This window comes from Callithrix jacchus, chromosome 2 (genome assembly GCF_049354715.1).
Source record: "Callithrix jacchus isolate 240 chromosome 2, calJac240_pri, whole genome shotgun sequence".
Classification (NCBI taxonomy): Eukaryota; Metazoa; Chordata; class Mammalia; order Primates; family Cebidae; genus Callithrix; species Callithrix jacchus.
This window is the reverse complement of record NC_133503.1, coordinates 14,250,744-14,275,946: the sequence shown is the minus strand read 5'-3', so window position 1 is coordinate 14,275,946 and position 25,203 is coordinate 14,250,744. Positions and strand designations below refer to the sequence as shown.

The following is a 25,203-nucleotide window of genomic DNA, read 5'->3' as shown; positions in this document are numbered from 1 at the left end:
CCTGCCCAACATGGGGAAACCTTGTCTCTATTAAAAATACAAAAATTAGCCAGGTGTAGTAGTACACACCTATAGTCCCAGCTATTCAGGAGACTGAGGCAGGAGAATCGCTTGAACCTGGAAGGCGGAGGCTGCAGTGAGCTGAGATTGCACCACTGCACTCCAGCCTGGGCAATAGACCAAGACTCTGTGTCTCAAAAAAAAAAAAAAAAATGCACATCTAACCAGAACCAGCCATATTTATGCCCCATTTCCCACTGTGCCTTTGTCATAGGAGGACCAGGCCAACCAGACCCTGGCTCGATATAGGAAGACGGTGCATGAGCTGGATGACGCTGAGGAGCGGGCCGGCATAGCAGAGACCGCCCTAAACAAGCTGCGCACCAGACACCGTGTGGCTGGCAAGGGCATCACCTCTGTGGAGATCATCCAGGTGTCCAAGACAGGCACCTCAAAAACCCTTTCTGAGGAGTGAGGCCTTCCATGTCCTAGGCCACAGCTGGTAGGTGTGGACACCACTCTGGATGACCTCACTCAGAACGCTCCTTCCCTGCACCAGCTTTGCTCCTAGTAGTGGTACTATGTGACCCAGCTGTAGTCCCCCTGCTCCCCAGCTCCAGTCTTTGTCATACCCAGTCTCATGCAACAGGAACCCCAAAGCTCTTCCCCTGCCTCTTCGGCTGCAAAACTCCTCTAGATTCTCACAGCCCTCAGGTGGGGTGCTGTTCACCTGTATTACAGGTGCCGGCTGACCTGATGTTCCTCCATCTGCATGGAAGGGCAGTTTCCACATGTGATGCCACTTGACACTAGCCCTGGAACCTGGGTGCTTAGTACCAGTCACAGGGACATCCACAAGTTTATGGCAATGTGTATTCATCTTTTGTATGCCTCACAATATCATTCTTCACTGGAGATTTCATCAATCCTGGTTGAATTCATGCCTCTAACACTAAGAAAATGATAATTATCACCATAGCTACCATTTCTTGAGCACTGAGTGCAGGTGGGATTTTAGGGTAAATTTAAAGTAGTCCTTATTCCCCTTAATTCAGAACTAACCAAGGACAAAAAATGTTGGTGATAAATATATAAAAGTTAAAATAGGCTGAATGCAGTAGCTCGTGCCTGTCAATCTTAGTTCTTTGGGAGGCTGAGGTAAGAAGATGGTTTAGGCCGAGGAGTTCAAGACCAGCCTGGGGAACACAGTGAAACCCTGTCTCTACAAAAATGAAAATAAAAAATAAAAAAGCCAGCCATGGTGGTGCACACCTGTAGTCCCAGTTACTCGAGAGGCTGAGATGAGAGGATCCCTTGAGCCCAGGAGTCCGAGGTTACAATGATCTATGATCGCACCACTGCATTCCAGCCTGGGCAACAGAGTGAGGCCCCATCTCAAAGAAAAAAAAGTCAAAATACATTATTTATTATGCCATAGTTTTAGATTGAGGATGTGGCTTTCACATGTGTCCACTATAGGCAACCTCGTACTTTGCCTCAAAATTAAAGACACCTGAAACCCCAACTCTACTAAAAATACAAAATTAGCCAGGCGTGGTAGCTCATGCCTATAATCCTAGCACTTGAGGAGGCCAAGGCGGGTGGATCACCTGAGGTCAGGAGTTCAAGACCAGCCTGGCCAACATGACGGAACCCTGTCTCTTTAAAATAAACAAACAAACAAATACAAAATTAGCCAGGCATGGTGGCACATGCCTGTAATCCCAGCTATTCGGGAGGCTGAGGTACCAGAATTGCTTGAACCCAGGAGGCAGAGGTTGCAGTGAGCCAGCTGAGATCACGCTACTGCACTCTAGCCTGGGCAACAGAGCAAGACTCCATCTCAAAAAAAAAAAAAAAAAAAAAAGATAACCTGCAGAACTGAACAACTACAGGCTTAATCCCTGTAGAGCAGCCACTATTCCCAGTAGAGGAACAATCAAAACTCATCATCCCTGGGAGTAGATCTAAAAGGAGAGATTAGATGGGGCGGGGCTCAGTCCTGCCTTCCTGGTTCCTTATTCCAAAAACAAAATCAATCACTCCTTTTCCATGGACAGAAGCAAAAGAAAAGTGAGGAGTAAGGCACAGAACATGATTCTGGAGGAGTGGATCCCAAAACGTGGTCCTAAGACCAGCCGCATCAGTGTCGCCTAGGATGTTCTTAGAGATGCCTATTCTTAGGCCTGGCTCCAGACCTACTGCATCAGCAGCTCCGGGGGTGGGCCTGGCATTTGTGGTTTAGCAAGCCCTCCAGGTGACTCACATGTGTGACTGAATTTGAGAACCACCCAGAAACATGGAGCCAGGGTACGAAGAGTTCTCCTTTAACAAGAGCCAAGTGCTAAGAAATAGAAAAAAACTCAAAGGGCTGGGCACAGTGGCTCACACCTCTAATCCTGACACTTTGGGAGGCCAAGGCAGGAGGATCACTCGAGGCCAGAAGTTCAAGACCAGCCTGGGCAAGACAGCACAACCCCATCTCTGCAAAATATGTAAAAAGTTAGCATGGTGGTGGCTAAGTGCATGGAAAATGCTTTTCACTCTCTTTTTTGCCCAACAAGGTAGGTATAAATATCCCCATTTGTCAGGTGAGGAAAATGAGCTTGGAGAAGTTTGGTGACTTGCTCATGGTCATACACACCCTGTGCTATAAAAAGGCAAGTTATCTTTTATTTGAGTTACTGTGGAGATTGATACAGTTGCCCTCTGTGTAGGATTAACCAGGGCAGCCAAAAATCAATGACTTGGTTCACTCTGGGAGGCAGGGTGGGGCTGAACCTAAGCACTGACCTCCATGGCTTCTAGGAATTATATTTGGCCTCACTGAATCAACATATTGTTGAATGAAACCCCTGCTGAGGAGGGTAAGGTTCCCTGCTCAGTTATGATTTGTTGTCTTTCAGTAATGGTGGTCAGATTGGGTTTTAGCCAAAAGCGATAACCCTATTGACCTTTGATTCGAAGCTGAGCCTTATCTGACCATTTGCTTAGGGAGGAGATAAAATATGGGGCACAGAATCTTTTTCTGAACTCTCTAACCCTGAAATAATGGTTAGCTCAGGAAGTTAAGGAAATCAGAGGCTTGTCTGTATATTAATGTGTAACCATCTCCTTTCAGGACAAACCTCAAAGGGATTCCACCCACTGAGCTCTGACTACTAGCTGGAGACTACTCATGAGTAGTCATACCCAGACTCAAGAGGCAGTTCAGCTTCCTCCACCAAGTCTTAGGCTCCAGGATTAGACATCCTTTAAAGCAGGACCCTGCCCTGGCTTGGCTAGACCTGGTACAACTGCTCTGTCACAGCAAGGATCTATTTCCATGCCATGCCATCAGGCTGCCATCCTGCCACTGGCGCTCTGGGGTGATGAGGCTGTGTCTCTGGGGTCTACTCTCCATGTCCTGATCTGTCTTTTTTTTTTTTTTTTTTTAATAAGGCAGGCATGGTAGCAGGTGCTTATAATCCCAGCTACTCAGGAGGCTGAGGCAGAAGAATCGCTTGAACCTGGGAGGCAGAGGTTGCAGTGAGCCAAGATCATGCCATTGCACTCCAGTCTGGGCAACAAGAGCAAGACTCCATCTCAAAAAAAAAATTTTTTTTAAATAAACTAAAAAACAAAAAACCATTTTAAACATAAAAATAAAATATTTGAACAAAAATGTAAGAGAATAAATAAAATCCTTCACCAGGCAGAGGAAAGAAGGGCATTCCAGACAGAAGGTCCAACACACACAAAAGTGCAGAGGTGGGATTTGCACAGGGGCACAGGCTGGATGGAGTAGATGGGCTCGGGATGAGAGCAGAGAGCTGCAGCGCAGTGAGAGATGAAGCTAGCAGGGTAGGGCAGGCAAGGGTGAGGCTGTGAATAGCTCCACTGGGTGCAATTATTCCATAAACTCCATAAGGAAACCTTTTTAATTTAAAAAACCAATTTGTGAGACGTGATGGGCAGTAGCTTTTCTTTCTTTGGAAGATGGACACATCACCGTAGCAAAACCCCTCATGACACATCAAAGGCAGGCTCTTAGGGAGAGCTCTGTATCCCAGGGGACTTCACTCTGGGCCCACTCAACAACTTGTGTGGAGTTAAAGCCTTTTTGGGCATACTAAGCCCAAAGAAGGTGTCTTTAAACCCATAAAACCTCATGCAAAACAAGCTAAGTATGACCCAACCGTATCCATTATTAGAAAGGAAGCCTTGGCAGAATCTTCAAGCATCTCAGGGAGCTGTCTTTCCAGCAAGAAAGGAGCAAAGACATCAGAACTCCCAGCTCTTACCCGCATGGACTTGCTCACTATCTCTCTCTTTCTTCCAGGGTAATACAGATCTCAACTGCAGTCCATTGAGAAGGAGAAAATATGAAAACGGAAAACTGGGTCTGTCCTGAGAATGTTTACTATGCAAAAGAAAGCGCAAGCTAGAAAGAGACAGGTGGTGAAGAGTAAAGAGCGCTATGGTGGAAAATGAGCTACGGAATGTAAATACCCAGCCATTAGAGGAATTAAAGTGAGTGAGGCTTCTCTGGGACTGCAGTAAGCATTTGAATGATAGTAATGATGGATCTGTTTCCACTGAGTTCCTACATGTTCATGTCAAGGGCAGAATATGTAATGTCTGTGACCCGGCTGTTCTCTACAAAGAATTTCTCATGTTGACAATGTTTAATGTCCCAATATAGCTTAAATAAAAGAAACATAAAAGATAGACCAACTGGAGCTTCTTTGCTTTTTTACAGAAAGGGTCTTGCTCTGTGGCCCAGGCTGGAGTGTAGTGGCACAATCATGGCTCACTGAAGCCTTGAACTCCTGGGTACAGGCAATCCTCCTGCCTCTGCCTCCAGCACAGTACAGTACAGCAGCAGTACTGACGTGCTGCTATTCCAGGCTAATTTTCATTTTTCTCACTATGTTGCCCCAGTGGGTCTTGAATTCTCAGGCTCAAGCAATCCTCCCACCTCACCCTCCCAAAGTGTTGGGATTACAGGCATGAGCCACTATACCCAACTGGGAGCTTGTTTTTCGTTTTTGTTTTTTTTCCTTTTGAGATGGAGTCTTGCTCTGTCACCAGTCTGGAGTACAGTGGCACAATCTTGGCTCACTGCAACCTCCACCTCCTGGGTTCACACAGTTCTCCTGCCTCAGCCTCCTGAGTAGCTGGAACTACAGGCACATGCCACCACACCGGCCAATTTTTCGTATTTTAGTAGAGATGGGGTTTCACCATGTTGGACAAGATGGTCTCGATCTCCTGACTTCATGATATGCCCACCTTGGCCTCCCAAAGTGCTGGGATTACAGGCATGAGCCACTGCACCTGGCCGGAGCTTGTTTTTAAATGGAAAATTTTTCTTTTCCTAAGACTTATCCAAAGGCAATTTTTACCACTGCCATATAAAAAAGTTCTGTTGCATCCCTATATAGTAATTCACAGGTTTGCTTCTACTGGAAACCATGAAATCAATACAGTCTTGGTGAAGTTCTTTCCAAATTGTGGAAGTCTGCATCAGAGAAATGAAGACAACCTAGGTTTCTTAAAGCCAACAAAGTTAACAGAATCTCCGAAGTAGGTCAAGTCCATCCAGCTAATGCTCATAGGGCCCCTGCACGTTCCATCTCATCTCCCAGGATGTTCAGACACCAGTGGGTCAGCTCCGTGAGGGCAGGCAGTTTGCTGCTTTGTTCACTGCTGTATCCTAAGCAACTAGAGACTGCCACGGCTGAAGTGTGCACACGGTAACTACATGTAGAGTAAATGAATGACAGAACGCGCTGCCTCCCAGGGCGCTGTCCTTCCTGACACTAACACAAAGTTCTCCCTTCAATCAAGATGAGACGTGCCCCCCAAGTGGCGTTCTGCATGCTGACCTGGTATTTGTTTTTTCTTTTTTATTTTTTTGAGACAGAGTCTCAGTGTGTCACCCAGGCTGGAGTGCAGGGCATGATCTCAGCTCACTGCAACCTCCCCATCCATGGTTCAAGTGATTCTCCTGCCTCAGCCTCCCGAGTAATTGGGATTACAGGCGCGCGCCACCACACCCAGCCTAATTTTTGTATTTTTAGTAGAGATGGGGTTTTGCCATGTTGGCCAGGCTGGTCTCAAACTCCTGACCTCAGGTGATCCGCCTACCTCAGCCACCCAAAGTGCTGAGATTACAAGCGTGAGCCATTGCCCCTGGCCACTGCCCTGGTATTTCTACCCAAAGCCCTACAGAACAACCTTCATGGTAGCCAGTTCTCAAGATAGGTCCCTCCAAGTTTTCTCTTCTCTAGGCTGAATATCCCTGGCTTTGTCACCCTTCCCTCGTGTGGCAGGGTTTCTGTTGTGATCTTCTAACACTCCTGACCCTGTTCCCTTCCTTGGCCTCCTAGTCTTTGTAGAGCTGTTGTTGGGGCAGTGCCATGAGGGAAGGCTCCCTGCCAGTTCCCAGCCTTCAGAACACACTGGCTTTTTTGGGAATGGTGTGTCTTCCAGCATTCTGACCTCTCTCCAATCTGTTAGCAGGCAGAAATCACTGTCTAGGGTGGTGGAGAGAGAGGAATACTACTTCTTTGGTGGGTCCCTCTCCACCTTCGCACAGGGGCACATCACCTGTGATGGTTCTAAACTTAGCACTCTTCACTGGGCAAGGTGGTTCATGACTGTGATTCCAAACTTTGGGAGGCCAAGGCAGGAGGATCACTTGAAGCCAGGAATCCAAGACCAACCTGGGCAACATACTGAGCCTCTTTCTCTACAAAAAATGTAAAAATTAACCAACCATGGTAGTGCATGCCTGTAGTCTTGGTACAAGAGCCTGAGGTGGGAGGCTAACTTAAGCCCAGGAAGTCAAGGCTGCAGCAAGTTCTGACTGCATCACTGCACTCTAGCCTGGGTGACAAAGTGAGACCCTATCTCAAAAAGAAATAAACAACTTGGTTCTCTAGTCGGAGTCCTAGAGGGAACTTTGGTTCCTTCTATACAACTGGACCAAATGTGAAAACACTGCCCTCTGGTGGCAGGGTCTCCAACTGCTGTGTGTGGATTTCCCGGGAGACACCAAATCACAGAATCTTAGAATTCTATACTGCAAAATTCTAGGGCTGGAAGAGGCATTTAAAGAGCATCTAGCCCAACTCTGAGGCAACTAAGGATTCCCCTCCACAATATCCCTGAAAAAATGATAATCCAACTTCTACTTGCATCTTCTCAGTGAAAAAAGGCAGCCCATTCCAGTTTTTTCTCTTGTTTTGAGACAGGGTCTTACTCTTTTGCCCAGGCTGGAGCAACAGTGTGATCATAGCTCACTGCAGCCTTGATCTCCCAGGTTAAAGTAATCCTCCCATCTCAGCCTCCAAGTAAATTGTACTACAGGTGCACACCACCACACTCAGCTGATTTGTTTTTTGTTTTGTAGCGATGTTGCCCTCTGGCCTTGAACTCCTGGGCTCAAGAGATTCTCCCGCCTTGGTTTCCCAAAGTGCTGGGATTACAGGTGTGAGCCATTGTGCCCAGCCCCATTCCAGTTCTGACTAATGATCATGGCCAAAAAGTCCCACTTAATATTGAACAAGAATATATGTCCCCACATTTTGCCCTTACTTTTCTCCAGTCTTTACCTGTATAATTACATAAGTCGAATCTGTACACTCTGAAATCAGGGAGATACAGGTTCTACTCTCCCGGCAGTGTGACACTTGCCCAGTTTCTTCTAGCATTCCGTAGGACTTCAACACTTGTCCTCTGGCTAGAGATTTGTTATGAAAAGGTCAACCTTGCGTCATGGTTGAATCACAGGCTAAAAGGGAACCTGTTAAATATTATAAGGGATTCTTCTTCCCACTTCTTCCTGAGCCCTGGCTTAGGCTAATAAAAAATGTGTTCTGTAGCTTTGCAGTAATACTTCCATAAAACTTCCCTCTACAGACGTTTTGTTTTGTTTGAGACAGAGTTTTGCTCTTGTTGCCCAGGCTAGAGTGCAATGGCACAATCTTGGTTCACTACAACCTCTGCCTCCCAGGTTCAAACGAGTCTCATGCCTCAGCCTCCCAAGTAGCTGGGATTATAGGTACCCATCTGGCTAATTTTTGTATTTTTAGTAGAGCTGGGGTTTCACCATGTTGGCCAGGCTGGTCTCGAACTCCTGATCTCAGTGATGCTCTGCCTCGGCCCCCCAAAGTGGTGGAATTTCAGGTGTGAGCCACTGCGCCTGGCCTACAGATGTTTTTGAAAACCAACTTTAAATAAGGCAGCAATAAAGTAACCAGACTGAAGGGAGAAGTGCATTATGGGAAGTAGGTCTGGTGATCCAAAAGGCTCTCATGGGAGTAGGTACAGGGTGCTACAGGAGAGGCACCCAGCCTAGTCTTGGACGACAAAGGAAAGTCTGGAAGAAGTCATGTCTCTGCTGAAGCTGAAGGGTGAGTAGGAGTTAGGTATCAAGGGGAGAGAGGGTTTGTGGGAAGGGAGAGTGGGAGAGCAGGAGGAGGTAGGCAGAGTGTGTCAGCTAAGAGAGTGCTTGGCTGCAGGTGGCAGCACACTGTTGGCATCCGCTGCAGAGACATTTAAGATCTGGCACACATACAACCCACCCCGCCCTGGTGGATAATTTCAGAATGAGTGCAGTGGGAAAGCACCAGGTCTCCACCTTTCCATCCTGCAGCATCCTCGGGCCTGTCAAAGCAATTGCCATAGCGTTAGGCCCCATCTTCCCCTGCCATGCTTAAGCCAGTAAAAAGATAGAAGGAGTAAAAAGATATAAGCCTCCTTGCCATCCTTTTTATCAAGGAGTACATTTTTTTTCCAGAAGCTCCCCATGAAACTAACTCATGAGTGCTGACTGGCAGAAATGGGGCACACGGCCATCCCCAAATCAATTAGCAGCAAGTGCGAATGGGCTTGCTGCATTAGACATGGACCAATTGTGGTTCATTCCCTGGACTTGAGGAGGGCTGAGCTTCCCTGAGAGGCACCTGAACACAAGCAGGGAAGCAAAGCAGGGAAAGGTGTTGTGTGGGCAGCCAGTGTCTACCACACAGACAATGTGGTCAGAGACAAAGGTGACAGATCACAGAGACCTCCATGACTTGTTATGGAGTGCAGACTTTATTCTGAGGGTGAGAGAGATGTGTCTAGTGTTTTCCTCATAATCCAATTAAAAAAAAAAGAAGATTCCCAATTCACAAAAGCCAAAAAAAAGAAAAATGCTGAGGACCTTGTCTGTAGTCCCAGCTACTTCAGATACTTGGGAGGCTGAGCAGGATCATAGGGCCCAGAAATTCAAGGCTGTGGTAGCTATGATTGCACCAGTGAACAGCCACTGCACTCTATGCTGGACAACACAAGACCCCATCTCAAAAAAAAAAAAAAAAGATTAAGGTGAGGAACTGTTCCAAACTATATTAAAAAAACATAAGAACTAACTGCAACAATTGATCTCAGATGGGCTCCAGGATTGACCAAAAAAAAAAAAAAAAATGCTAGAAAGGACATTACTGACTGGGCACAGTGGCTCACAGCTGTGATCCCAGCACTTTGAGAGGCTGAGGCAGGCAGATCACTTGAGTCCAGGAATTTGAGACCAGCCTGGGCAACATGGCAAAACTCCATCTCTACTAAAAATATAAAAATTAGCTGGGCATAGTGGCCTGCACCTGTAAACCCAATTACTCAGGTGGTTGAGGCACAAGAACCACTTAAACCCTGAAGGCAGACGTTGCAGTGAGCTGAGATTGTGCCACTGCACTCCAGCCTGGGCAACAGAGTGAGACTCTGTCTCAAAAAATTTTTTTAATGAATATTTAAAAATTTAAAAAGACATTATTGGCATAAGTGAAATTTGAATATAAACTTATATTAATTTGTTAAGATTTGTAATTAACATATTAGTTATTATAGTAAATAACAGTGCATTAATGTTAAATGTCCTAAATTTTAATTGTATTACTGTTGTAAAAGAGAAGTTGCTTGTTCTTCAGAGACACATACTGAAGTATGAGCAGTGAAGAGTCTCATGATGTCTGTGACTTACAAATGACTCAACAAATAATGTCACTATTATTATAAAGATACATGTATAAAACATATATATATGAGAGAGAGAGAGGGAAAGCAAATGTGATAACATGTTCACAAGTGATAAATTTAAGGAAACAGGTATATTGATATTCATTATACTCATATATTTTTGCAACTTTTCTGTAGGTTTGAAAGTTTTTAAGGAAAAAAAGAAATCCATAGGAGGTGGATATGTTATGACTTGATAACTAACTTCCTGGGGGCCATTAATCAATCTGTGGTGGATGAGGATATCTCGGACTGAGAGGTAGAGAGAAGAGCAGAATCTGAAGTAGGGAGGAGCAGGAAATGCCAGGTTTTACATCGATTGAACTGAGGTAAGAGATGATGAGACAGCAGGTGGAGACTCTTAAGAGCAGTATGAATTAACGGGGGTCAGGAATAGAGATGTAGATCTGCGGGTTGGCAGCCTATAAGAACCTGTGAGATCACTTAGAGGGCAGGTGTGGATGGGGCAAGATTCTTGGGCTCTTGCACCTAAAGTTCAAGTGAACAAGCAAGAATCAAACAAGACTGGTTACACTCATGAGCAAACCACCTATTTCATTCAGGGTTCCCACAAAAATAACCAATAGAATTGTGATTTTGTACTACTTTAAATTTGCTCCTGGAGATACTCTTCTATTGGTTAACTTATCTCCAGGTGGGGGATGACTAGGCTTTGGTCAACATCTTCATTTGGGAGCATGATATCATAAGAAGCCTACAAATACATTTGTGATATAAGCATGCAAAACAGAGGTATGCTCTATACCACAATTAGAACTACCATCCTCCCAGGTTAATTCATTCCTGAAAACAATTCTCAGATCAAATGGGCCTATATGAAGTTATTTTAAATGAGAAAATAGGATTGTATTTCCAGGCTGTCCAGAAACTCCAGTTTCTCCAAATATCACTAAAAGCCTCTAAAACATCTATAAAACAATCCTCCAAACATTTCTACATAATACAAACATTTAAATATGAATTATCTAATTATTTAACACTTAATGAACTCTATGGTGATTACATTTGAAATAGTACACAATGTATACACTCTATTAAATGAGAATTAGATATTCTCTCCAACCTATAACATGTACAGTAAAGCAAACAACATAATAATGAGTTAAAGATAGATAATTAAATGCAATAAGACTTACCAAAGTGAAATGGACCAAGGGGATTTTTTTAAAGTGGCTACTTGCCGAATGAGTCTGGTAATGGAGCACTGGGGCAACAGACAACCCTCCAACTGGTGAGAATTAGAAAAGTGGACAAAATATACAAAATATCTACTCAAAGATAAGAGAGCGCTAATGAGGTAGTAAATACCTACCAGGTCAGTGTCCAAGAGAACAGAGTACGAAAGAGAGTGAACCCATCAGTTAGTTGTTTTACCCCAAGGGCTATTTGCTGATTCCAGACAAGGTGGCTGAGAGCCTAAGCAGCACTTTTTTTTTTTTTTTTTTTTTTTTTTTTAAGAAGGAGTCTCCTCTGTCACCCAGGCACCAACTCGGCTCACTGCAACCTCCACTTTGTGGGTCCAAGAGATTTTCCTGCCTCAGCCTCCCAAGTAGCTGGGATTACAGGAGTGCACCACCACGCCTGGCTAATTTTTATATTTTTTGTTTTGTTTTGTTTTTGAGAGGGAGTTTCGCTCGTTACAGGGTCTGGGGTGCAATGACGCGATCTCAGCTCACCGCAACCTCCGCCTCCTGGGTTCAAGCAATTCCCCTGCCTCAGCCTCCCGAGAAGCTGGGACTACAGGTGTGCGCCACCATGCCCAGCTAATTTTTGTATTTTTAGTAGAGACGGGGTTTCACCATGTTGACCAGGATGGTCTCGATCTCTTGACCTTGTGATTCACCCGCCTCGGCCTCCCAAACTGCTGGGATTATAGGCGTGAACCTATATTAGGCCCGGCCTAATTTTTATATTTTTTAGTAGATACGGAATTTCATCATGTTGGCCAGGCTGGTCTCAAACTCCTGACCTCAGGTGATCTGCCCACCTTGGCCTCCCAGAATGCTGGGATTACAGGTGTGAGCCATCATGCCCAGCTCTAAGCAGTACTTTTGATAGCCTTTCAAGAGTCCGGGGCCCTCCAAGGATGGGAGTCTTGGGAAATGCCTGTTATAATAGGCAGGATTCTCCAGAGACACAGAACAAATAGGAGACATTATAGAGATATCAATATGGAGAGATGGAAAATTGGCTTACACAATTATGAAGGCTGGCAAGTCGAAAATCCACAAAGCCAGTGTCCCAGTTCAAATCTGAAGGCTGGAAGCTTCTGTAGAACCAGAAAAGGGCCAATGTTCCAGTTCAAATGCCTCATTTGAGCCCAGGGGTTTGAGGCTATAATAGCTATGATCACACCTGTGAATAGCCACCGCACTCCACCCTGGGCAACACAGCAAGACTTCGTCTCTTAAAAAAAAAAAAAAAGTCTCAGGTGAGGAACTCAGATTAGACTAAAGAAACATAAGAATTAAGTGCAGCAATTGATCTTGGATTGCTTCCAGGATTGAGGGGTGGGGGAAAGGCCATCAGGAAGGAGAATATTCTCTTACTCAGGAGAGTCAGCCTTTTGTTCTATTTAAGCCTTCAATTGATTGGATGAGGCCCACCCACATTAGGAGGGCCAATCTACTTTATTCAGTCTACTGATTTAAACGTCAACCTCACCCAAAAGCTTCCTCACAGAAACAACCAATCATGTTTGACCAAATATCTGGGCACCCTGTGGCCTAGTCTAGTTGAAACATATAATGATCCAACTGTGACGTAAGAAATATAGGCCAGGCGCAGTGACTCATGCCTGTAATCCCAACACTTTGGGAGGCTGAGGTGGGTGGATCACTTGAGGTCAGGAGGTCAGGTGTTCAAGACCAGCCTGGCCGACATGGAGAAACCTCATTTCTACTAAAAATACAAAAATTAGCTGGGCATGGTGGCACACACCTATAATCCCAGCTACTCAGGTGGCTGAGGCAGGAGAATCATTTTAACCTAGGAGACAGAGGTTGCAGTGAGCCAAGACCACACCATTGCCCTCCAGCCTGGGTAACAGAGCCAGACGGTCTCAAAAAAAAAAAAAAAAAAAAAAAAAAGAAATATATATTTGGTTTCTGATACAGCTTTTAAAATTGTTGGGGCCGAGTGCAGTGGTTAACACTGTAATCCCAGCACTTTGGGAGGCCGAGTCTGGCAGATCATGAGGTCAAGAGATCGAGACCATCCTGGACAACATGGTGACACCCATCTCTACTAAAAATACAAACATTCACTGGGCGCAGTGGCATGCACTTGTAGTCCCAGCTACCAGGGAGGCTGAGGCAGGAGAATCACTTAAACCTAGGAAGCATAGAGGTTACAGTGAGCAGAGATTGCGCCACTGCACTCCAGCCTGGCGACAGAGCGAGACTCCATCTCATAAAACAAAACAAATTTTAAAAATTGTTATACTATCCTGTATAATACGGGTGATAGGAACATCTTTTTTTTTCTTTTTTTGAGACAGTCTCTCTGTCACCCCCAGGCTGGAGTGCAGTGGGGTGATCTCAGCTCACCACAACCTCTACCTCCCAGCAAGCATTTCTCCTGCCTCAGCCTCCTGAGTAGCTGGGATTACAGGCACCTGCCACCACACCAGGCTAATTTTTGTATTTTTTAATAGAGACAGGGTTTCACTGTTGGCCAAGCTGGTCTTGAACTCCTGACCTCAGGTAATCTGCCTGCCTCAGCCTCCCAAAAGTGCTGGGATTACAGGCGTGAACCAGTGTCCAGCCTAACATCTTTTGTTATAATATTTGGTTTTAGCTCCCAGTTCCTCACACAGGAGCTTTTAAACCCCTTGGAATCTCTGGATTTTTGCATGCTAATGAGACTAGTGGATGAAAGTGCTAGATGGTTCCAGAATGAAACCAATTGCCAGAGAAACCAACCCTGTGATTAGAGGGTAGGAATCTTCAGTCCCACCCCTCAACCTCCAGGGAAAAGAGGAGCTGGAGATTTATTTCAATTACCGAAGGCCAGTGATTTAATCAATCATACCTACATTATACAACATCCATAAAAAGCTGCAATGATGAGGTTTGGAGAGCATCTAACTCAGAGAACACGTGGTAGTGCTGGGAGGGTGGCGTGCCCAGAGAGGATATAGAAGCTCTGTGCCCCTTCCCACATACCTTGTACTTGTCCATCAGTAATTGAAACATCTTTTGTTACAATATTTGGTCTTAGCTCCCAGTTCCTCACAAAGGACCTTTTATTTAAGACCCGTGGAATCTCTGGAGTGGTAAGTGTCTCTCTTTAGGCTAATGCAATGACTGGTGGATGAGGGTACTAGATGGCTCCAGAATGAAACTACCTTTTTATTAAAACAACCTAAGTTTGCATAATACGGTAAAATGTGTCAGAAACAAAATGTCTAAGTGGCCCTGGCCTTGAGGGGATTTACAGGCTCGTGGATTACAGATTTATGAAAGTAGGAAAGGAATTCCGAAGTATGCGTGTGTGCTTGTCTTACAGGTATGGTAATCGTGATAGTATGCTATTTATACACACCACCTGAGACTACCCTATGCCCCTAGACATCCCGTAACTGGTTCCATCTCTCTCCTATGGAAATGGACTCAGTGAGCAGTGGAAAAATTCACATGCATTTTTCAGTTCACCTGTACTCAACTGTACAAAATTCTTTCCATAGGAAGTTTTCCCCACTGGGACCATGCCCAGCTATTAGGACAATCTCTAAAGCATAAGGATTATCATTAACTATTAACACAGAATATGCATTTATAGTTTTGTTCTTTTGTTTGCTTATAGCTTTTATTGTCATTGATTCAGTATTTCCAACAGTCTTTTTGGTGACTAGGTGGCAGGCATTATTGGCAGATCTGTAGTAATTGTTCACTGTTTCAGCTGTTGGCACAACAAGCAAGAAACAATCTTCTTACTCTCCAACTTCACATTCCAGTTATTAAATGAAGCTCTCCTGAGAAAGAAATCCTCAGGTCTTTACAAATATGTAACCTTCCTAAACTATGATTGATTATGTTCCTGATATGTCTAATATAAGCCCCAGCTTCCATTCTCAACTAGCGGTAACCTCTGTGCCTCTGACATCCAAATTGTTTTCTTTCATTCATTCACACTTTCAATGAATGTTAACCAGGACCTTCCAGGTTTGAGGTATTTGTGCATTTCCTTGTATTTAAAATTATTTTATAAGCATCCCTGGTCTACAAATTAAGATAAAATAATTTGTGGACTGGTCATATCCTAATCTCGAAGTTCTTTAAGAACAGAAGGATCTTACTCTACTCTCATTAACACAATATTTGGCACTTAGGGAGTATTTATTAAATATTTGATGACTTGAATCTGGACCAAATTTCAATTGAACTCAATTGTAATTCCAATCCAATCAGCAAAGCTAACAATATCAGTCCATGGTAGTGTCCAGCCCCTCCCCACTGCCTTTCATTGCCCACCTCTAAGTACCACCTTCCCTGGCACTAATTGTGAAGCCTAATTAGGGAAAAGGAGTCAGGATGGTGAGAGCAGGGGAAAGCAAACAGAAGCAAGTAAAGTACAAGTCTGCCATCCTTCATGGTCCAGACACATAGCCCTCCTTCACAAATAACTCACAATCTTCCTGCGCCCAACTATTACAGCATATGCTATTCCATTAAATCCCCAGCAGGCCTTTCTTTGCAGTCGGCTGCTCTGCTGATTCTGCCTGTTGCCTTCTCATAGCTTCCTACCTCCTCTAACAAATCCGCCTTTCTTTATCTAAAATTGTCTTGATAAATCCTTTTACCCTCATGCCAACAGCCCAGATAGTTGCCCCTCACCCATGATACTAATTTTTTTAAAAGGTTGAGTCTGCATTTGTTGAGTTTGCATACATCACACAAGCCTAAAAAACAAACACTAAAAGTAACTAAGCAGGGCCGGGCGCGGTGGCTCACACCTATAATCCCAGCACTTTGGGAGGCTGAGGCGGGTGGATCACGAGGTCAAGAGATGGAGACCATCCGGGTCAACAAGGTGAAAGCTCATCTCTACTAAAAATACAAAAATTAGCTGGGCATGGTGGCACGTGCCTGTAGTCCCAGCTACTCGGGAGGCTGAGGCAGGAGAATTGCTTGAACCCAGAAGGTGGACGTTGCGGTGAGCCGAAATCGTGCCATTGCACTCCAGTCTGGGTAACAGGAGCAAAACTCCGTCTCAAAAAAAAAAAGGAACTAACCCCCTTAGAACCCTGATGGTTGGCTTTCATAGCACAGCACGATAGTATGACCCATAAGGCCAGCCCCCCAACCCTGCCTTATATCAAAACCCTCCGGTTTTGGTGGCCAGGTATGGTGGCTCATGTCTGAGGCCAAGACGGGTGGATCACTTGAGGGCAAGAGTTCAAAACCAGCCTGGCCAACATAGCAAAACCCCATCTTTACTAAACATTTAATAATTAGCTATATGTAATGATGCATGCCTGTAATCCCAGCTACTCAAGAGGCTGAGGCAGGACAATCGCTTGAACCAGGGAGGCAGAGGTTGCAGTGAACTGAGATCATGCCACTGCACCCCAGCCTGGGTGACAGAGCAAGACACTATCTCAAAATACAAAACAAAACAAACCTGTCAAGTGTCAAAATACTCTGCTCCCTTTTCGTCAGTTACAGAATAGTTTATCTTAAAAAGCCCCACTTAGGGCTAAGAATCTCACATCTGGAATGACTCATAAAATATGAAGTGAAATGCATCAAATGGTAAGCTTTGGTTAGGCTAAACTGCAAAACACTATTCCAAATCAGAGATTAATAGTAAATGTCTGCTATTTTTCTTTTTTTGAGACAGAGTCTCACTCTGTCGCCAGGCTGGAGTGCAGTGGCACAATCTCGGCTCACTGCAACCTCTGCCTCCTGGGTTCAAGCAATTCTCCTGCCTCAGCCTCCCGAGTAGCTGGGACTATAGGCATCCGCGAACACACCCAGCTAATTTTTGTATTTTTAGTAGAGGCGGGGTTTCACCATGTTGGCCACGACGGTCTCAGTCTCTTGACCTCGTGATCCACCAGCCTCGGCCTCCCAAAGTGCTGGGATTACAAGCGTGAGCCACTGTGCCGGCCCATCCGTTATTTTTCTGGTATAACATTTATTGTCACTTATCATAAAGTCTGGTATTAATTTACATGTGTTACTGTCATCTACCCAAATAACAAATTCCACCAAAGCAGTAAGTGTTCCTTATAAAGTGGAATCTTCATAAATCTCTCTACATATTTGGGAATTGGTTATATAACTTGCAGATACTTAAGGAATCCCTGCTTTCCATACCTGCTGTCCTCTCTTTCCCAAGTTGTCTCTTGGAGGGGGTAATTTATGATGACCTTTCTGCTCTATTCCCCTATGATCAAAGACTTTGTAACCATGGGGCAGAGTTAAAATCAGTGACTTTCAGTGCATCGTGCTACATAAACAGCTGTCCCCAATCTTTTTGGCAGCAGGGACCGGTTTCATGGAAGACAATTTTTCCATGGACTAGGGGGGAAGGGGCCAGGGGAGAGGGGCAGGATGGTTTTAGACCATCAGGCATTAGATTCTCATAATGAGCATGCCACCTAGTTCCCTGGCATGTGCAGTTCCCAATAGGGTTTACTTTCCTATGAGAATCTAATGCCCCCACTGATGTGACAGGAGGCAGAGCTCAGGCAGTAATGCGAGAGATGGGGAGCAGCTGTAAATACACATGACACTTCGTGGGCTCACCCTACTCACCTCATGTGCCATCGGATTCCTAATAGGCAACAGACCAGTACTGGTCAGCAGCCAGGAGGTTGGGGACACCTGCAGTAACTCGAAAGAACACAGCAGGTCTGGACAGGAGAGGTGGCTCATGCCTGTAATCCTAGCAGTCTGGAAGGCTGAGGTGGGCGGATCACCTGAGATCAGGAGTTCAAGACCAGCCTGGCCAACGTGGTGAAACCCCGTCTCTACTAAAACTACAGAAATTAGGTTGGCCTAGTGGCACGCGGCTGTAGTCCTAGCTACTTGGGAGGCTGAGGCAAGAGAATCACTTGAACTCAGGAGGCAGAGGTTACAGTGAGCCGAGACTGTGCCACTGCACTCCAGCCTGGGCAACAGAGCAACACTCTGTCTCAAAAAAAAAAAAAAAGAATAACATATCAGGTCTGAAACTGAGAGTTTGACAAGTATACCTACGTAAACCTCAACCTGCAACCAAGCACTGGGATAAAATATGTAAATACCAAAGGGAAGGAGACAAATCCTTGGTTGGCCTGGCACAGGGGCAGGGCTCACACCCAGTGCTTTGGGAAGCAGAAGCTGAAGGACTACCTGAGCCCAGGGGTTCAAGAACAGCCTGTACAATATAGGAAAACCCCATCTCTACAAAAAAATATATAAAAATTAGCCAGGCACAGTGGCTCACACCTATAATCCCAGGGCCTTGGGAAGCTAAAGAGGGAGGATCGCTTCAGCCCAGGAGTTCAAGACCAGCCTGGGCAACACTGCAAGACCCTGACTCTACCAAAAAATAAAAATTAGCTGGCCAGGCACAGTGGCTCACGCCTGTAATCCCAGCACTTTGGGAGGCCGAGGCGGGCGGATCATCTGAGGTTGGGAGTTCGAGACCAAGCCTGACCAACATGGAGAAACCCTGTCTCTACTAAACACAAAATAATGACCGGGCATGGTGGTGCATGTCTGTAATCCCAGCTACTCGGGAGGCTGAGGCAGGAGAGTCGCTTGAAACCAGGAGGCAGAGATTGCAATGAGCCAAGATTGTGCAACTGCACACCAGCCTGGGCAACATGAAACAACGTCTCTAAATAAATAAATAAAAATAAAAATTAGCCAGACGTGGTGGTGTACACCTGTAGTCCCAGCTACTTTGGAGGCTGGGGCGGGAGGACCGCTTGTGCCCTGAAGTTCCTGGCTGCACTGAGCTATGATCGAGCCACCGCACTCCAGCCTGGGCTACAGATCGAGACCCTGTCTTAATGAAAAAAAGAAAGAAAGAAAAAGAATAACAAAAAGGAAAGCTCTCGATTAGTCCCATCCGTGGGGGCTGAAGCTGCTCCAGAATTTCTACGGGTTCAAGGGCAGCAGCCTAGTTGCAGATGGGGGAACCACGGCAAACCTCAGAAGCTGTCCTCTGTGAACTGGGGGCATAGCCTAGCTCCCCCAACCTTTTTCCCTGCGGCGCCATCTTGGGAGAAAGGAACAAGTGACTCTGCCCCGCGAAGATTCGAGAAGGTTCCTGGGGGACTTCAGGGGCTTTCCACAGTGGAAGCACGGCGGGGGCGGGGGCTCCCTGCACGAAGCAGCGCTGAGGTCGACTGGTTCTGACCTGGGCTCTCTGAAGAGAGAAAAACTCAATCGTTGGTCAGGTCCAGGAGCTCCAAAGACCCCCCAATCCTCAGTCACTTATTTCCTGACAAAAGAACTTGCGAAACTGCCGAGGCGCCACACTTTGGCTCGCGATTGTGAGGAAACTGATTGAGGAACGGAATGGGACGCCCATGCCGCTTCGCCAGCACTTGACAGGCGTTCCGTGGGGCCACATTCCCTCTGAAAGGCCACCGCCTGTGCCGCAGCAGCAGCAAATCCGACCGCGTACCCTTCCTCACCACAGTCTACCTAAACCCGGACTGCGCGCCTGTGCTATGCGCATGCGCAGACCGCCCGCACGGCCTCACCGCGCAGGCGCCGTGGCTATTTCCGGGATCTGTCAGCCGCTCCCTCTGGGCTTCCGTCCTCCGCCCGCGCCCGCCGGAGCCTGTTCGCGTCGACTGCCCAGAGTCCGCGAATCCTCCGCTCCGAGCCTGTCTGGACTCCCCGGACCCCAGGTAACGGCCAGCAGGGGCAAGCGTCTCACCCTGTCGGCCTCTCTTGTCCCGGTCTCGCGCCGGACTTGGACCCGCGGGGGCGGTGAGGTGGGGGCTTAGGCCGCGGGGCCCCGAGGCTGAGGCGCGGCCGGGTCTGCTGGGGCCTCCTGAGGGGGCGGGGATCCCCTTTCTCCGCGGGTTCCCTGGAGTTTCTCTCTTGATGTTCAAGCTCCTAGCCGTCTCCAATGCCAGAATTAACGACCTATTCTGCGCCCCAGGGTCCTGATTGCACCTCTGCTGGGGACATTTGTCACCGTCTCTAAAATTGTGTCAAGCAGGAGAATCCCCTAATCGAGCGTCCCGCGGGACCATTCATCTCTTTAGCGTCTGGAGTCGATCCCTGCATACAGCAGGCGCCCATAGGATGTTTGCCTCCTCTCTAGGCAGCCCTCAATCTTTCAGTTACTGGGGAACCTTTCCGATCTCGAGAAAAACCTTCTTCTGAGTTCTTTCAGATCCCCCTGCATGAGTACCGCCTTCCCCCAAGTCAAAATCGCACCCTTCTCGGCTCTCCTGTTCGTAAAATCTTTTATGCCAGTCTTGGCACCACCACTTTGTTGGGTGATCCTGGGAAGACTGCTTCTCTGTGCCTGTTTTCCTCATGCAATAAAAAAGATTCTTACTGTTTTGCTAAGGATCAAATGAGCTTATTTGCATAAATTGCTTAGAATAGTTCCTGGCCTAGAGTAGGTGATCAATAAATATTCACTATCATTACTGCTTCTGGGCGTTCTGTGCATATCTGTCTCCCTTTCCTTTTCTACCTTCTCCACTCTTAGCAACCACCAACCCTCCAGACTTGAAGACCAGAATGGTGTCAGCCTTATTTATGTTTCTGTCCCCATCCCAGTATTTACAACACTGCTGGGAACATGGTAGGCACTTAATAAATTATAGCTTAGAATCTTTGATTATAAAGCCATCTGTTCTACTGCAGCTTTGGAACCTTCTGTCTGTGTCAACTCATAGCTTAAATTGCCGAGATTATCTTAATTCTGCCCTCTCTTCTCAATTTTATCTAGTCTTTCGGTTTTACATAGGCCCTGAGTTTTCAGGTAAAAACAAAGGAGGGGTATCAGTCAGGAAGCTGTTTTTGCCCCGTTAGGAAGTGGGTAACTGTGTGGCTGTTTTCTTCCTTTTTTTTCCTGCCCTGCAGCCTCGACCTCCTGGGCTTAAGAGATCCTCCCACCTCAGCCCCCTGAGTAGCTAGGACAACAGGCATGTGCCACCACAGTGGGTGAATTTTCATTCATTCATTTATTTTTCTGGAGACAGAGTCTCACTCTGTCACCCAGACTGGATAGAGTGCAGTGGCATGGTTCAAGCAATTTTCCCGCCACAGCCTCCTGAGTAGCTGGGATTACAGGGTGAGCCACCACGCCTGGCTAATTTTTTTTTTTTTTTTTTTTTTTTGTATTTTTTGTAAAGACAAAGTCTCGATATGTGGCCCAAGCTGGTCTGAAGCTCCTGAGCTCAAGCTCTCCCCCCACCTCAACCTACCAAAGTGCTGGGATTACGGGTGTGAGCCACGACACCCAGCTTATATGGCTATTTTCTCCCATATTCGGAGTATGTATTAGAAGATCTTGTGGAGTTCATCTACTAATCACACTTAAAGGAAGGGATCATTTTGGAAAACTCTTGTTTTGGAGGTGGAGTTGCCATACTTTAATCTAATTGTTTCCCAGTGCTGAAACAAATCCTTCATGAAGAAGTTTAAAATGGTCTCTTGGTGAGGTTGGTGCCTGGACTGGAGCCTGTCTGAACATTGAGGAGGGTGTGGTGACCTTGTTGGATTACTTGATATTGCTGGGTTGGGTAATGAGAGTGGTTAGAAACTAGGTGAATCACGGTCTTAAAAACTGACCCAAAACCAGGGACAGAAATTCCCACTTGTGTGAATACTTTCAAGCTCCAAAGGAGTAGGGCCAAGAATTTATAGCAAATGTCAACAATTATAAGCTCAGAGGAAACTAACTGCTGGGTTCTATGGTTGGTTTAAAAGCCTTGGGTCAAAGGAAGAAAGGGAACCTACTGACATGTATTTCAGAATAGGCTCTGTACTACTTGCTTTCACACGTTGTCTCATTTAATTCTCCTTGTGATGTCAGTGGTATATCCACTTTACAGAGGGGAAAAAAAATGAGATTGAGAAATATTAAGTGACTTGCCCAGGGTCTCATAGCTAGTGTGTGTCAAAGCCAGGATTCAAAGCCAGCCTTGGCTTCAGAGCCCATGGCTAGCCATACATCAGAATAACTCTATACACAGTGATAAAGAAAAGGGATGGGGGGCAGGCACGGTGGCTCATGCCTGTAATCTTAACACTTTGGGAGGCTGAAGTGGGCAGATCGCTTGAGCCCAGGAGTTTGAGACCAGCCTGGGCAACATAGAGAGATCCTTGTCTCTACAAAAAAATTAAAAGTAGCAGGGCATAGTGATGCATGCCTGTGGTCCCAGCTACTCAGGGGGCTGAGGCGAGAGGGTGGCTCACATTTTTATTTGTCCCCTTTTCTTCCTCTCTAGCTCTACTAAGACAAAGCTTTTCAGATTTCATTTAAACATTAACCATAGTTTAGAAGTTATAATTATCACCCTATGACAGAAGGTACCCTTTCTTAGTATATAATTCAGGCTATTAGGAATTTCTTCTGCATTCACTGGGTTTCATGAATGCAAGCTGTGTTTGCTAGGTGCATTCTAAATTTGACAAACATGAGTGTTGTCCTGGCCTACAGACTTAAAATAGCCATATGATTAAAAAAGAAGTACAGGTCTTGAGTATATGTCCAAACATGGAACTTGAATGATATGGCAAAATTAGAAATGCACACCGTTGTGTAAATGGTCACCTCTTTTGAAGTCTTTGGTACTTTGCTAATAAAACTGAGTTGAAAAATGAGAAAGCCTTTTGTCTACAGCTGTGCTTTTCAACTGGACATGAAACACGTACTTTTATGGCACAAAGATATTCACATCAAATTACTGATTTGCAGAGCAGTTTTATTTTCAGTTAACAAAGAAGCTTATCAAATGTGGCTTTTGAACTAAACCACTTTTAATTAAGGAGCTATTTTATGACACAATGTGTTATTTTGAGTAGCTGTAACTAAAATCTGTTGTGATGGAACAATTTGGAGTGAGCATCTGATATCAGAGATAAAGAGAGAAGCCTGCAGTGAGCATCTGGAAGTCTTAAAAAAAAATTAAACATTCTCATTTGAATTCATCTAAAATTTTTAAAATTGCCAATTCCTAAGCTCTTTCTTTGTCAGTCGTAGTTTGCTTTCTTGACTGTATAACAGAAAAAAGTAATGACTTAAGTATCTTCACTCTTAGAATGGAATGTGAAATGCTGACATTTCTCTGCCAGTTCAAGATATCAGATGTTATTTATTTAAAGTTGCACTTACTTTAGTTCGCCCTTTTTTTTTTGTTTTGATACAGAGTCGCACTCTGTTCCCCAGGCTGCAGTGCAGTGGCACCATCTTGGCTCACTGCAACCTCCACCTCCCATGTTCAGGTGATTCTCATGCCTCAGCTTCCGGAGTAGCTGGAATTATGGGTGCCTGCTACCATGTCTGGCTAATTTTTGTATTTTTAGTAGAGACAGGGTTTCACCATATTGGACAGGCTGGTCTCAAACTCTTTACGTCAGGTGATTCATCTGCTTTGGCCTCCCAAAGTGCTGGAATTAAAGGATTGAGCCATCGCTCCCAGCCTGGGTTTCTTTACAGTTAGCAAAGGTGCTGCTTCTGCTTTCTAACTGAGATTAATTTCTGCTTTGTCAGCTGAACTCTCATTGTTCACTTTACAACCTTCTAGTGGCCCTTCCATTCATTTCCTGCTTGCATCAGAATTCATATCTCACATTTCAGCCTCCACCCTAGGTTGACATGACTTATACTTAAGTGTGTTGAAACTTGAGTTTATAGTGAGGGTGCCTCCTGGAAATGATAAAGTTGAGGGTAGAGGAAGGCTGGCTGCTTTTTGAAAAATGTTCCCATTTCAGGTAATGGTTGTTTCTTCAAGTGTATCTAGATTTGGGTACCTATAAAATAGAGAATTGTATTTGATTTTTAATTTAATGTTTTGCAGATTCCTGCTTTTCATTTAGTTACAATTGAAAGTTTAAAAAGTATTATCACAAACACCTATGTACTCTTTGCTTAGATTCAGGGTGTGTATATTTTCTGTCCTGAACTATTGAAAATAAGTTACACTGACTGGGCATGTGGGCGCATGCCTGTAATCCCAGCACTTTGGGAGACTGAGGCAGGTGGATCACTTGAGCCCAGGCAGATCAGCCTGGGAAACATGGTGAAACCCTATCTCTACAAAAATTAGCTGGGCTTGGTGGTGCATGTTTTTAGTCCCAGCTACTCAGGAGGCTGAGGTGGGAGAATCACTTGAGCCAGAAGGTGGAGGCTGCAGTGAGCATAGATTGCACCACTGCCCTCCAAGCCTGGATGAGAGAGCAAGACCCGGTCTCCCCCTGCCCCCATAAAAAGCAAGGAAGTTACAGAAGACATCATTCCTAATACTTCATCATCTTTGTCTCCTCAGAGCTAGGACATTCTCCTACCTAATGGCAATACTATCATCATAGCTAAGAACATGAAAATCATTAATATTAGTTTAAATTCTAATTTTCCCTATTGTACAAAATACATCTTTTCTGCCTGTTTTTTGAAATGTACATTATGGGCTGCACACGATGTCTCACACCTGTAATCTCAGCACTTTGGGAAGCTGAGGCAGGAGGATCACTTAAGGCCAGGAGTTTAAGACCAGCCCGGCCAACATGGTGAAACTCTGTCTCTACTAAAAATATGAAAATTAGCCAGGCATGGGTGGTGGACACCTGTAATCCCAGCTACTCAGGAGACTGAGGCAGGAGGATCACTGGAGCCCAGGAAGTGGAGGTTACAGTGAGCTGAGATGGCACCACTCTGTCTCAAAAAAAAAAAAAAAATTATAATCAACTTTCACTTATCAAATTTGGTTGTCATAGATCTCTAGAACAGTTCTCACCTTGCCTCCGTATTGCCTTTTTGGAATAATCCAGGCCCATTCTTCTATAGAAGGGTGCACACCCTGGCTTTAACTGTTTATTTCCTCCTTGTGTTGCTTGACTTGTTCCTTTACCCTTTATTTCTTATAAACTGAAAATTAGGTCTGAATCTTGATTGGATTTAGAGTAAATATCTTTGACAAAGACTTCAGTGGTAGGTTGACCA

At 45.3% G+C, this 25,203-nt stretch overlaps 2 protein-coding genes and 1 long non-coding RNA gene across 5 annotated transcripts in view; 2 read left to right on the top strand and 1 right to left on the bottom strand.

The window, feature by feature from the left end:
• The window catches only part of MYH16 (myosin heavy chain 16), a 79,553-nt gene extending 74,837 nt beyond the window's left edge, over nucleotides 1-4,716 (top strand). Inside the window, exons 42-43 of the mRNA XM_035282452.3 lie at nucleotides 275-502; nucleotides 4,322-4,716. Of these exons, the coding sequence (XP_035138343.1) occupies nucleotides 275-475 (201 nt within the window). The 3' untranslated portion in view covers nucleotides 476-502; nucleotides 4,322-4,716. The remainder of the gene's footprint in view (nucleotides 1-274; nucleotides 503-4,321) is intronic.
• LOC144580420 (uncharacterized) overlaps nucleotides 1-19,565 on the bottom strand; it is a 46,995-nt gene extending 27,430 nt beyond the window's left edge. For both annotated transcript variants that reach the window (XR_013529917.1, XR_013529919.1), the window contains exons 1-3: nucleotides 19,426-19,565; nucleotides 12,424-12,474; nucleotides 12,265-12,337 (exon numbers count right to left, since the gene is read on the bottom strand). This is a non-coding gene — a long non-coding RNA (uncharacterized LOC144580420). The remainder of the gene's footprint in view (nucleotides 1-12,264; nucleotides 12,338-12,423; nucleotides 12,475-19,425) is intronic.
• Nucleotides 19,566-19,821: 256 nt separating this feature from the next.
• Nucleotides 19,822-25,203, top strand: part of ARPC1A (actin related protein 2/3 complex subunit 1A) — a 39,450-nt gene continuing 34,068 nt past the window's right edge. For both annotated transcript variants that reach the window (XM_035282327.3, XM_002744052.7), the window contains exon 1: nucleotides 19,822-19,924. The gene's annotated coding sequence lies outside the window, so the exon portion shown is untranslated. The remainder of the gene's footprint in view (nucleotides 19,925-25,203) is intronic.